This window comes from Neodiprion fabricii, chromosome 5 (genome assembly GCF_021155785.1).
Source record: "Neodiprion fabricii isolate iyNeoFabr1 chromosome 5, iyNeoFabr1.1, whole genome shotgun sequence".
Taxonomy (NCBI): Eukaryota; Metazoa; Arthropoda; class Insecta; order Hymenoptera; family Diprionidae; genus Neodiprion; species Neodiprion fabricii.
The window spans coordinates 18,366,633-18,381,590 of NC_060243.1; the positions used below are offsets into that span (position 1 = coordinate 18,366,633).

The following is a 14,958-nucleotide window of genomic DNA, read 5'->3' on the forward strand; positions in this document are numbered from 1 at the left end:
TGGTGAAACTCGACTTCCAGGACAAGCGCTCCATGATTCTTGCGCTCCCGGTCGGCTACCCGGTGAAACTCAACTTCCAGGACAAGCGCTCCATGGTTCTTACGCTCCAGGTCCACTACCTGGTGAAACTCGACTTCCAGGACGAGCGCTCCGTAGTTTTTGCACTCAAGGTCCACTATCTGGTGGAACTTTACTTCCAAGACCAGCGCTTCGTGATTCCTGCGGAGGAGGTACGCGACCTGGTAAAACTCAACTTCCAAGACAAGCGCTCCGTAGTTTCTACACTCAAGGTCTACTACCTGGTGAAACTCGACTTCCAGGACAAGCGGTCCGCAGTTCCTGTGCTCCAGGTCCGCTACCTGGTGAAACTCGACTTCCGGTACAAGCGCTCCATGGTTCCTGCGCTCCAGGTCCACTACCTGGTGAAACTCCTGATAGGTAGGAGGAGGACAAGTAAGACGAGGAAAACAAGGTGGACGAGGAGGACAAGGATTTGTGCACGGTGAGTGAAACATTTTTATAATATTTAATGGCGATTGTAATCATATTTATTCCAAAATCCTTTAAACTTGTCATGTTTACAATGAATTATTTCAATTCATTTTTCGCGCAAGCAGAAATTCAGCAGCTATAAACGTGCTAATGAAATTCATTATATTATTAATTGATTAATCGATTATATTAATCCTTACACAATATTTTTGATGTGTCCTTGTACTGAAAATATTTATTACTATTCAAGGTGTAACCGGAGGTGGGTATTGGTGGTTGTTGGAGGTGGTTGAAGGTGGACGAGGAGGAGGACGAGGAGGACGAGGATTTGTGCTCGGTAAGTGAAAAATTTTTATGATATTTAATGGCGATTGTAATTATATTTATTCCAAAATTCTTTAAACTTGTCACGTTTATGATGAATTATTTCAATCCATTTTTCGCGCAAGCCTGAATTCAGTAGCTCTCAGTGCGCTAATAAAATTTCTATAATTTTCTCATAATCTTCTTGCTAAAATGTGTCACTTACAAAATTATATAAATCCTTACACAATATTTTTGATGTGTTCTAAACCTGAGCATATCGATTAGTATTCGAGTTATAATCCCAGGTGGTTAGCAGTGGTCGTTGGAGGTGGTTGGTGGTGGTTGAAGGTGATCGAGGTGAACGAGGAAGAGGCCTAAGAAAAGAAGGACGAGAATGACGAGGATTTGTGCACTGTGAGTTTAAAATTTACATAATATTTAATAGAATAGGAGTAGTAGGATCAGGAGGAGGATCGGAAGTAGGAGTGGGAGTAGGATTAGGAGTAGGAACAGAAGTAGAAGTGGAAGTAGGATCAGATGTAGGAGTGGGAGTGGGATCAGGAGTAGGATCACGAGTAGGATCAGAAGTAGGATCAGGAGAAGGATCACGAGTAGGATCAGGAGTAGAATCAGAAGTCGGACTGGTAGTAGGATCGGGAGTAGGATCAGGAGTAGGATTAGGAGTAGGATCAGGGATGGGTGTAGAAATAGGAGTAGAAGTAGGAGTAGGATCAGGCGTAGGATCAGGGGAAGGATCACGAGTAGGATAAGGAGTAGGATCAGAAGTAGGAGTGGTACTAGGATCAGGAGTAGGAACACGAGTAGGATCAGGGTCAGGACCAGGGATGGCTGTAGAAATAGGAATAGAAGCAGAAGTAGTGGAAATCGTCGGAGTTGGAGTAGGAGAAGGAGTAGGAGTAGAATTAGGAGTAGGATCAGGAATAGGAGTAGGATCAAGAGCAGAAGTAGGAGTAGAATCAGGAGTAGGAGTAGGAGTAGAAGTAGTAGTGTCACGAGCGCCGCATATTTACACCAAATATCATAAATCATGTCAGTTATTAATATCTTTAGAGACAAGGAAGCACAGCTCAAATATATTAGTTAATCTATATAAAATATTCATTATAAAACAGTTCGTGGCATAACCGAGCGCAACGGCGTGGTTGACGGACAGCAACGTCAGCGTCTCCGTGGCCGCCAGATCACGGGTGTAATCAACACCGGGATGAGGCGGTCGCGAGATCACGCGCTTCGAGGATGACCGTCGCGAGGCGAGCCACGCTCCAAGGGGTGTCGGACGAGCGAGCGAAGTCAGTCCCCGTTAGAGACAGCTAAGAACGACATCTACGGAACCCGGGCTTCTTCAGAGCTGCTGTGTGAAGAGTATCGGACTTAGAATCACCGACGATTAGAGCGAGAACACCTCTAATTCTACAAGCGGTATTCCAAAGCATCTCGCGTCGCGGCGTCAGTTTTTGAAGCTAGTAATAAGTGTTGAACCTCGAGCCACGAACTCCTTAGAGAAGTGTAGTGATAAGCGTATGTGAGTGTTACTATTGAGTATAATCGTGTGAGAGCGTGAGCCATTCAGATTGTAACCACCGAAAAGTGAGTAGTTGAATGAGTGGAAACAACTAGATTAAGAACATATTGTAAGCTTTCTTGTCTGGAATTTTCTCTTGCTTTTCCTTCATTTTGAGGTTTATCATAAAGGTTTCTAAAACCATAAATATCAAATCCTCCAATCCTATTCCCGGGAACGCCCTGTAGAGGACGATCACCGCCCGACCCACCAAAAAAATATAAACCTCTACGAACACCTAGAGGGTTAAGTCGTTGCATGCGAGACCGCTCCGCACGTGACAGTAGAAGGAGACTACCCTACCCTACCCTACTCAACACCTACCCTACCCCCTACCCTACCCTCCCCTGCCGCTATCATACCCTACCATACCCTTCCCGCCCCTACCCGCCACCTATACTTCTACTCCTACTCCTACTCCTACTCCTGATCCTACTTCTACTACGATCTTACTCCAACGCCTGATCCTACTCCTATTCCTACTCTCACTCTTGAACCTACTCCTGATCCTACTTCTATTCCTACTCCTACTGCTGATCCCACTTTTATTCCTACTCCTGATTCTGAATATCAATGTTATGGAATATATAGACTGCGTGTCGAATTGAATCCCATATCGAAACGAACAATTCATTTATTGTCATGTTATAGCCGATTATAGTAGATAATCTAGGATGTTTCCTAGAAAATTATAAAATTTATAGTATGCATCACGTATTAATCATGAATGAATCATATATATCAATGTCGTACATGGACCACGTATACATTTATACTTTTTGGTCTCTGCATCTTTATTACACGTGATCTATTTTTATTCATGATCTATGTATACGTCCTTCTCTCGGGTACCTAACTTTCATTGAATCACTGTTTTGCTACGCATTTTAGAAGATATTTATTTTCATTATTGATTTCTTGTACCGCCGACAAGTCGGTAAGTACACTCAGGCCAAGTACTGGCTTGAGCTTATCATGGCAAGGACTGTGTTACTCAAAAGTTGAATGCAGCTAGCATCGTGTCGTAATCAGGAACTCTCTGATGTCCTGTAATAAGTTCTCAACTCTACCATATTCAATGATGAGGCTAACCCCTTTGTATTCTCAGTGGATATTTTCGCAATTTTAAAAAGTGTGGGAATAAATTGATTCATGCACTATTCCGACGTAATTTGCGGAAGGAATCGATGAGGCACAGTCCCAATACGCTGCGATCAACGCATATAAAGTTACAGCCAAAAAAAGAGATCCTGTATTTTCGACATTTTTCAGCAGGTGTATTTTTCTCCTCAATTTCTCCTTCGTTGATCCCACGCTCTTTTCACTGCGTTTTCTGAGTTCTTTGGGGTCCAAATGGTCGGAAAAGCGTCATACGAATCAATTCTGAGACGAAAAACTTTTTGGTAAGAAAAAAAGGTAGGTTTGTATTTTTGGCGAAAATTTTTGCGATTTCGAAAAGTGCTGGAATCAATTCTTCCAGGCGCTATTCCGACGTAATTTTGCGAGAGAAATTGATTGGGCGCAGTCTCAATACGCTGCGATCAACGCATCGAAAGTTACAGCCAAAAAACAAAAACCTGAATTTTCGACATTTTTCAGCAGGTGTATTTTTCTCCTCAATTTCTCTTATGTTGATCTCACGCTCCTTTTGCTGCGTTTTCTGAGTTCCTTGGATTCCAAATGGTCGGAAATGCGTCAAACGAATTAATTCTGAGACGAAAACTTTTTTGGTAAAAAAAAAAGGAAGGTTAACCCCCTTTGTATTTTTGGCGAAAATTTTCGCGATTCTGAAAAGTGCTGGAATCAATTATTTCAAGCACTATTCCGACGTAATTTTGCGAGAGAAATCGATTGGGCGCAGTCTCAATACGCTGCGATCAACGCATCAAAAGTTACAGCCAAAAAACGAAAACCTGAATTTTCGACATTTTTCAACAGGAGTATTTTTCTCCTCAATTTCTCTCCTGTTGATCTCACGCTCTTTTTGCTGCGTTTTCTGAGTTCCTTGGATTCCAAATGGTCGGAAATGCGTCAAACGAATCAATTCTGAGACGAAAACTTTTTTGGTAAAAAAAAAAGGAAGGTTAACCCCTTTGTATTTTTGGCGAAAATTTTTGCGATTCTCAAAAGTGCTGGAATCAATTCTTTCAAGCACTATTCCGACGTAATTTTGCGAGAGAAATCGATTGGGCGCAGTCTCAATACGCTGCGATCAACGCATCAAAAGTTACAGCCAAAAAACGAAAACCTGAATTTTCGACATTTTTCAGCAGGTTTATTTTTTTTTTCAATTTCTCTCCTGTTGATCTCACGCTCTTTTTGCTGCATTTTCTGAGTTCCTTGGGGTTCAAATGGTCGGCAAAGCGTCATACGAATCAATTCTGTGACGAAAAATTTTATGGTAAACAAAAAAGGAAGGTTAACCCCTTTGTATTTTTGGCGAAAATTTTTGCGATTCTCAAAAGTGCTGGAATCAATTCTTTCAAGCACTATTCCGACGTAATTTTGCGAGAGAAATCGATTGGGCGCAGTCTCAATACGCTGCGATCAACGCATCAAAAGTTACAGCCAAAAAACGAAAACCTGAATTTTCGACATTTTTCAGCAGGTTTATTTTTTTTTTCAATTTCTCTCCTGTTGATCTCACGCTCTTTTTGCTGCATTTTCTGAGTTCCTTGGGGTTCAAATGGTCGGCAAAGCGTCATACGAATCAATTCTGTGACGAAAAATTTTATGGTAAACAAAAAAGGAAGGTTAACCCCTTTGTATTTTTGGCGAAAATTTTTGCGATTCTCAAAAGTGCTGGAATCAATTCTTTCAAGCACTATTCCGACGTAATTTTGCGAGAGAAATCGATTGGGCGCAGTCCCAATACGCTGCGATCAACGCATCGAAATTTACAGCCAAAAAACAAAAACCTGAATTTTCGACATTTTTCAGCAGGTGTATTTTTCACCTCAATTCCTCTTCTGTTGATCTCACGCTCCTTTTGCTGCGTTTTCTGAGTTCCTGGGATTCCAAATGGTCGGAAACGCGTCAAACGAATTAATTCTGAGACGAAAACTTTTTTGGTAAAAAAAAAAGGAAGGTTAACCCCTTTGTATTTTTGGCGAAAATTTTTGCGATTCTCAAAAGTGCTGGAATCAATTCTTTCAAGCACTATTCCGACGTAATTTTGCGAGAGAAATCGATTGGGCGCAGTCTCAATACGCTGCGATCAACGCATCTGAAGTTACAGCCAAAAAACTAGAACCTTTGTTTTCAACATTTTTCAGCAGGTGCTTTTCCGCTCGCCGTTTCTCCCCTGTTGGTCCTACGTTTTTTTTGCTGCGTTTTCTGAGTTCCTGAGGGTCCAATTAGTCAGGTAAGGGTCATTCAAATCGAATCTGAGACCAAAAACTTTCGGCTCCAAAAATGGAGAAAAAGTAAGGCTGACCCCTTTGAATTTTTGGCGAAAATTTTCGCGATTTTAAATAGTGCTGGAATGAATTCCTTCATGCACTATTCCGACGTAATTTTGCGAGAGAAATCGATCGGGCGCAGTCCCAACACGCTGCGATCGACGCATCGAAAGTTACAGCCAAAAGACAAAACCTATGATTATATGAATCCTTACGTAATGTTTTTGATGTGTTCTCATACTGAAAATATTTATCGCTATTCCAGGTACAACCCGAGGTGGTTATCGGTGGTTGTTCGAGGTGGTTGGCGATTGTTGGAGGTGGTCGGAGGTGGACGAGGAGGAGGACGAACTGAACTGAGTCTCAAAGCCCTGTTGACATAAAAGCAGCTATTCGACAGAAATTATAGTTTATAGTTTACACAGCCCATTGCATGATATTTCGTTATAAATACATATGTTTCAATGTATTTAGGAATAATTTATCAAATATACAGAGGTCATGTGCAAATAATAAATGAATTGTTTCGACCGCAGTTTGATGTATTCATTAGAGCTTTGATAATAAATTTAAGCTTTGTTACTTCTTTTATTTTATTATGGATAATCAAAAACATTTCCGACTATTCGTGCTGTAGAAGCATGGGGATTCAACCAAATGTAGCAAAAGATTAGAAACAGTGTATGTAGAGTACGGGTATTTTTCTAATAATGCAAATAGAATAGAATACCACGCCTTGCGAATTAGCTTTCCAGACAGGGATGAATGATGAATTTTAAGGACTGCATTATCGTTGTTGAATACTCTATGGCTCATGGGAAAAGAAAATCTGTAACGATAAAATTGATGCACCGGATCATCGTCGATTTTAACTTTTGAAATGTCCTACCATTTTCGAACACCTCCTACCTCCTCCTGCCACCTCCGACCATCAATGGCCACTTTCGACCACCCCCTATCACCTTCTGCCAGCGCCGACCACCTCCTACCATTTCCGAACACCTCCAACCATCCTATTTACCTATATTACTAGATTAGCTATGATATGCAAAGAGAAGAATTATTCATTTCGAAATGGGATTCTATTCGACGCACGCTCGATGTATTCCATAACATCAGTATTCATAATTATTTCAACAACTTTTCATTTGCTCTCTCGATCTTAAATTTTCATAGGCATAGAATCGAAACGCTGTTTTAGCTGGTCGCAAGTGAAGCATCTGCGTTGGGTGGAGGAGCGGAATTGTTTTTCGAAAAGTATTCTGATGGAAAAAAATTCAGAGTAACTGCAATACATAACGGATGCGCTAATTCTGAACGAGATGAAACGGATGCTTCGTATATGAGACAGTATTTAACACTGCGTAGTGATTTAAAGACCTAGAAACATAATAGGGAGAGAAGGAACGACGCTTCTCAACACTTCGAGTGTATTTTAACACACATTTGAAAGATACGAGCGAAATTTTTCATCATCCAACTGTCGCAGAACGGCAGCGTTATTAGTCAACGGCTGACCATCGAAGGGCCTGGCCGCTTGAGTCTGGAATCGGCAGGAGAGATGAAGTGTGTATTTCTCGTATGAAACGTGAAAACTAAAAGCATTATACATCATATCATATCATCATACACCGTACACCATACATCATACATCGTACATCATACATCATACATCATCATACCTAGTATTACAGTTCGAAACCAAAGTTTGAATTTTCGGATGTTCGGAAAGTGACGTCACCAATCTAAAATCGGCTAGCCAAGTTCCTCAGTCGGGTAACAACCGCGCAGTAGAGCGGACCGTTGAGAGTCGCGCTCCGCAAATTTCGAGTACCGGGTTCTCAACCTCTCGGATCCAGCGCTTCGGGTCCGCTACGTATTTCGAGTACCGGGTTCTCAACCTCCCAGATCTCGCGCTTCGGGTCCGCTACGCGGTGAAACTCGACTTCCAGGATAAGCGCTCCGTGGTTCCTGGTTCACGTTTACAATAAATTATTTCAATTCGTTTTTCGCGCAACCCCAAATTCGGTAGCTGTCAGTCCGCTAATAAAATTTCTCGACTTCCAGGATAAGCGCTCCGTGGTTCCTCGTTCATGTTTACAATAAATTATTTCAATTCGTTTTTCGCGCAACCCCAAATTCGGTAGCTGTCAGTCCGCTAATAAAATTTCTCGACTTCCAGGATAAGCGCTCCGTGGTTCCTGGTTCACGTTTACAATAAATTATTTCAATTCGTTTTTCGCGCAACCCCAAATTCGGTAGCTGTCAGTCCGCTAATAAAATTTCTCGACTTCCAGGATAAGCGCTCCGTGGTTCCTCGTTCATGTTTACAATAAATTATTTCAATTCGTTTTTCGCGCAACCCCAAATTCGGTAGCTGTCAGTCCGCTAATAAAATTTCTCGACTTCCAGGATAAGCGCTCCGTGGTTCCTGGTTCACGTTTACAATAAATTATTTCAATTCGTTTTTCGCGCAACCCCAAATTCGGTAGCTGTCAGTCCGCTAATAAAATTTCTCGACTTCCAGGATAAGCGCTCCGTGGTTCCTCGTTCATGTTTACAATAAATTATTTCAATTCGTTTTTCGCGCAACCCCAAATTCGGTAGCTGTCAGTCCGCTAATAAAATTTCTATAACTTTATAATCTTCTCATAATCTTTTTGGTAAAATATGTCGATAAAAAAATTATATCAAACCTTACACATTATTTTTGATATGTTCTCACGCTGAAAATATTTATTAGTATTCGAGGTATAACTCGAGGTGGTTGGCGGTTTTCGTTGGAGGTAGTTAGGGGTGGATGCGGGTAATCTCGGTGATTCAGGAGGAGGGGGACGAGGATTTGTGCTCGGTGAGTAAAACACTTTCATAATATTTCACGGCAATTGTAATTATATTTCATCTGAAATATTACAAACTTGTCACGTTTACAATAAATTATTTCAATTCGTTTTTCGCGCAACCCCAAATTCGGTAGCTGTCAGTCCGCTAATAAAATTTCTCGACTTCCAGGATAAGCGCTCCGTGGTTCCTCGTTCATGTTTACAATAAATTATTTCAATTCGTTTTTCGCGCAACCCCAAATTCGGTAGCTGTCAGTCCGCTAATAAAATTTCTCGACTTCCAGGATAAGCGCTCCGTGGTTCCTGGTTCACGTTTACAATAAATTATTTCAATTCGTTTTTCGCGCAACCCCAAATTCGGTAGCTGTCAGTCCGCTAATAAAATTTCTCGACTTCCAGGATAAGCGCTCCGTGGTTCCTCGTTCATGTTTACAATAAATTATTTCAATTCGTTTTTCGCGCAACCCCAAATTCGGTAGCTGTCAGTCCGCTAATAAAATTTCTATAACTTTATAATCTTCTCATAATCTTTTTGGTAAAATATGTCGATAAAAAAATTATATCAAACCTTACACATTATTTTTGATATGTTCTCACGCTGAAAATATTTATTAGTATTCGAGGTATAACTCGAGGTGGTTGGCGGTTTTCGTTGGAGGTAGTTAGGGGTGGATGCGGGTAATCTCGGTGATTCAGGAGGAGGGGGACGAGGATTTGTGCTCGGTGAGTAAAACACTTTCATAATATTTCACGGCAATTGTAATTATATTTCATCTGAAATATTACAAACTTGTCACGTTTACAATAAATTATTTCAATTCGTTTTTCGTGCAAGCACATATTCAGTAGCTACGAATAATCTCATACAATTTATTATATTATTAATTAATTATTTAATCAATTACTCAATTATATTAATCCTTACACAATATTTTCAATGTGTTCTTATACTGAAAATATTTATTACTATTCAAGGTATAACCTGAGGTGGTTGAAGGTGGTCGGAGGTGGACGAGAAGGAGGACGAGGAGGACGAGGATTTGTGCTGGGTGAGTAAAACACTTTTATAATATTTGATGGCAATTGTAATTATATTTCATCTGAAATATTACAAACTTGTCACGTTTACAATAAATTATTTCAATTCATTTTTCGTGCAAGCACATATTCAGTAGCTATGAATAATCTTATACAATTTATTATATTATCAATTAATTAATTAATATTCTTATAATATTTGATGGCAATTGTAATCATATTTCATCTGAAATATTACAAATTTGTCACGTTTACAATAAATTATTTCAATTCATTTTTCGTGCAAGCACATATTCACTAGCTATGAATAATCTTGTACAATTTATCATATTATTAATTAATTGATTAATTACATTAATCCTTACACAATATTTTTGATGTGTTCCTATACTAAAAATATTCATTACTATTCCAGGTATCACCCGAGGTGGTCGGAGGTGGACGAGGAGGAGGACGAGCTGGACGAGGAGGAGGACCAGGCGGACGAGGAGGAGGCGGGGTGGGTCGTGGGAGAGGACCTCTCCTCTCCTCAGAGGAGGGGAGGGGGAGGGGCAGGGAAGGGGGAGAGGTGGGCGGGGAGGGGGAAGGGCCGGGAAGGGAAGGGGCGGGGAGGGGAGGGTGGCGGGAGGGGAGGGGGGAGGGCGGGCGGGTGGGTGGGAGGGAGGGAGGGAGGGAGGGAGGGAGGGAGGGCGGGAGGGCGGGAGGGAGAGAGTGGAGGACGGATGTCGATGCGAGCCCGTTAGAGTTAATGGAGCAGTACACACCCCCCCCCTCCCGCGCCCACCCTCCCTCCCTCCCGCCCGCCCTCCCTCCCCCCCTCCCCTCCCGCCGCCCACCCAGCCCTCCCCTTCCCTTCCCTTCCCTTCCCGTCCCGTCCCGTCCCTTCCCCCTCCCCGCCCACCTCTCCCCCTTCCCTGCCCCTCCCCCTCCCCTCCTCTGAGGAGAGGAGAGGTCCTCTCCCACGACCCACCCCGCCTCCTCCTCGTCCGCCTGGTCCTCCTCCTCGTCCAGCTCGTCCTCCTCCTCGTCCACCTCCGACCACCTCGGGTGATACCTGGAATAGTAATGAATATTTTTAGTATAGGAACACATCAAAAATATTGTGTAAGGATTAATGTAATTAATCAATTAATTAATAATATGATAAATTGTACAAGATTATTCATAGCTAGTGAATATGTGCTTGCACGAAAAATGAATTGAAATAATTTATTGTAAACGTGACAAATTTGTAATATTTCAGATGAAATATGATTACAATTGCCATCAAATATTATAAGAATATTAATTAATTAATTGATAATATAATAAATTGTATAAGATTATTCATAGCTACTGAATATGTGCTTGCACGAAAAATGAATTGAAATAATTTATTGTAAACGTGACAAGTTTGTAATATTTCGGATGAAATATAATTACAATTGCCATCAAATATTATAAAAGTGTTTTACTCACCCAGCACAAATCCTCGTCCTCCTCGTCCTCCTTCTCGTCCACCTCCGACCACCTTCAACCACCTCAGGTTATACCTTGAATAGTAATAAATATTTTCAGTATAAGAACACATTGAAAATATTGTGTAAGGATTAATATAATTGAGTAATTGATTAAATAATTAATTAATAATATAATAAATTGTATGAGATTATTCGTAGCTACTGAATATGTGCTTGCACGAAAAACGAATTGAAATAATTTATTGTAAACATGAACGAGGAACCACGGAGCGCTTATCCTGGAAGTCGAGAAATTTTATTAGCGGACTGACAGCTACCGAATTTGGGGTTGCGCGAAAAACGAATTGAAATAATTAATTGTAAACATGAACCAGGAACCACGGAGCGCTTATCCTGGAAGTCGAGAAATTTTATTAGCGGACTGACAGCTACCGAATTTGGGGTTGCGCGAAAAACGAATTGAAATAATTTATTGTAAACATGAACGAGGAACCACGGAGCGCTTATCCTGGAAGTCGAGAAATTTTATTAGCGGACTGACAGCTACCGAATTTGGGGTTGCGCGAAAAACGAATTGAAATAATTTATTGTAAACATGAACGAGGAACCACGGAGCGCTTATCCTGGAAGTCGAGAAATTTTATTAGCGGACTGACAGCTACCGAATTTGGGGTTGCGCGAAAAACGAATTGAAATAATTTATTGTAAACATGAACGAGGAACCACGGAGCGCTTATCCTGGAAGTCGAGAAATTTTATTAGCGGACTGACAGCTACCGAATTTGGGGTTGCGCGAAAAACGAATTGAAATAATTTATTGTAAACATGAACGAGGAACCACGGAGCGCTTATCCTGGAAGTCGAGAAATTTTATTAGCGGACTGACAGCTACCGAATTTGGGGTTGCGCGAAAAACGAATTGAAATAATTAATTGTAAACATGAACGAGGAACCACGGAGCGCTTATCCTGGAAGTCGAGAAATTTTATTAGCGGACTGACAGCTACCGAATTTGGGGTTGCGCGAAAAACGAATTGAAATAATTTATTGTAAACATGAACGAGGAACCACGGAGCGCTTATCCTGGAAGTCGAGAAATTTTATTAGCGGACTGACAGCTACCGAATTTGGGGTTGCGCGAAAAACGAATTGAAATAATTTATTGTAAACGTGAACCAGGAACCACGGAGCGCTTATCCTGGAAGTCGAGAAATTTTATTAGCGGACTGACAGCTACCGAATTTGGGGTTGCGCGAAAAACGAATTGAAATAATTTATTGTAAACGTGAACCAGGAACCACGGAGCGCTTATCCTGGAAGTCGAGAAATTTTATTAGCGGACTGACAGCTACCGAATTTGGGGTTGCGCGAAAAACGAATTGAAATAATTTATTGTAAACATGAACGAGGAACCACGGAGCGCTTATCCTGGAAGTCGAGAAATTTTATTAGCGGACTGACAGCTACCGAATTTGGGGTTGCGCGAAAAACGAATTGAAATAATTAATTGTAAACATGAACCAGGAACCACGGAGCGCTTATCCTGGAAGTCGAGAAATTTTATTAGCGGACTGACAGCTACCGAATTTGGGGTTGCGCGAAAAACGAATTGAAATAATTTATCGTAAACATGAACGAGGAACCACGGAGCGCTTATCCTGGAAGTCGAGAAATTTTATTAGCGGACTGACAGCTACCGAATTTGGGGTTGCGCGAAAAACGAATTGAAATAATTTATTGTAAACATGAACGAGGAACCACGGAGCGCTTATCCTGGAAGTCGAGAAATTTTATTAGCGGACTGACAGCTACCGAATTTGGGGTTGCGCGAAAAACGAATTGAAATAATTTATTGTAAACGTGAACCAGGAACCACGGAGCGCTTATCCTGGAAGTCGAGAAATTTTATTAGCGGACTGACAGCTACCGAATTTGGGGTTGCGCGAAAAACGAATTGAAATAATTTATTGTAAACATGAACGAGGAACCACGGAGCGCTTATCCTGGAAGTCGAGAAATTTTATTAGCGGACTGACAGCTACCGAATTTGGGGTTGCGCGAAAAACGAATTGAAATAATTTATTGTAAACGTGAACCAGGAACCACGGAGCGCTTATCCTGGAAGTCGAGTTTCACCGCGTAGCGGACCCGAAGCGCGAGATCTGGGAGGTTGAGAACCCGGTACTCGAAATACGTAGCGGACCCGAAGCGCTGGATCCGAGAGGTTGAGAACCCGGTACTCGAAATTTGCGGAGCGCGACTCTCAACGGTCCGCTCTACTGCGCGGTTGTTACCCGACTGAGGAACTTGGCTAGCCGATTTTAGATTGGTGACGTCACTTTCCGAACATCCGAAAATTCAAACTTTGGTTTCGAACTGTAATACTAGGTATGATGATGTATGATGTATGATGTACGATGTATGATGTATGGTGTACGGTGTATGATGATATGATATGATGTATAATGCTTTTAGTTTTCACGTTTCATACGAGAAATACACACTTCATCTCTCCTGCCGATTCCAGACTCAAGCGGCCAGGCCCTTCGATGGTCAGCCGTTGACTAATAACGCTGCCGTTCTGCGACAGTTGGATGATGAAAAATTTCGCTCGTATCTTTCAAATGTGTGTTAAAATACACTCGAAGTGTTGAGAAGCGTCGTTCCTTCTCTCCCTATTATGTTTCTAGGTCTTTAAATCACTACGCAGTGTTAAATACTGTCTCATATACGAAGCATCCGTTTCATCTCGTTCAGAATTAGCGCATCCGTTATGTATTGCAGTTACTCTGAATTTTTTTCCATCAGAATACTTTTCGAAAAACAATTCCGCTCCTCCACCCAACGCAGATGCTTCACTTGCGACCAGCTAAAACAGCGTTTCGATTCTATGCCTATGAAAATTTAAGATCGAGAGAGCAAATGAAAAGTTGTTGAAATAATTATGAATACTGATGTTATGGAATACATCGAGCGTGCGTCGAATAGAATCCCATTTCGAAATGAATAATTCTTCTCTTTGCATATCATAGCTAATCTAGTAATATAGGTAAATAGGATGGTTGGAGGTGTTCGGAAATGGTAGGAGGTGGTCGGCGCTGGCAGAAGGTGATAGGGGGTGGTCGAAAGTGGCCATTGATGGTCGGAGGTGGCAGGAGGAGGTAGGAGGTGTTCGAAAATGGTAGGACATTTCAAAAGTTAAAGTCGACGATGATCCGGTGCATCAATTTTATCGTTACAGATTTTCTTTTCCCATGAGCCATAGAGTATTCAACAACGATAATGCAGTCCTTAAAATTCATCATTCATCCCTGTCTGGAAAGCTAATTCGCAAGGCGTGGTATTCTATTCTATTTGCATTATTAGAAAAATACCCGTACTCTACATACACTGTTTCTAATCTTTTGCTACATTTGGTTGAATCCCCATGCTTCTACAGCACGAATAGTCGGAAATGTTTTTGATTATCCATAATAAAATAAAAGAAGTAACAAAGCTTAAATTTATTATCAAAGCTCTAATGAATACATCAAACTGCGGTCGAAACAATTCATTTATTATTTGCACATGACCTCTGTATATTTGATAAATTATTCCTAAATACATTGAAACATATGTATTTATAACGAAATATCATGCAATGCGCTGTGTAAACTATAAACTATAATTTCTGTCGAATAGCTGCTTTTATGTCAACAGGGCTTTGAGACTCAGTCAAGTTGGATCTCGATTTTTGCCATCGTATGTAGGACATTGGGTTACAAGAACAAATGCGAATCACGAAGAACTCTGTATTAAAGATAAGGATATTTTAGTTCAAGTATATCTATACACAG

The 14,958-nt window shown here is 41.1% G+C and overlaps 1 protein-coding gene across 1 annotated transcript; it reads right to left on the reverse strand.

Moving 5' to 3' along the window:
- Positions 1 to 1,225: 1,225 nt before the first annotated feature.
- On the reverse strand, positions 1,226 to 2,252 carry LOC124181992 (putative uncharacterized protein DDB_G0290521). The gene is made up of 2 exons (XM_046568768.1): positions 2,147 to 2,252; positions 1,226 to 1,647 (listed from the first exon to the last, which is right to left on the reverse strand). Exons 1-2 carry the CDS (start codon positions 2,250 to 2,252, stop codon positions 1,226 to 1,228), a joined length of 528 nt encoding a protein of 175 aa, XP_046424724.1.
- Between the last annotated feature and the right edge of the window lie 12,706 nt (positions 2,253 to 14,958).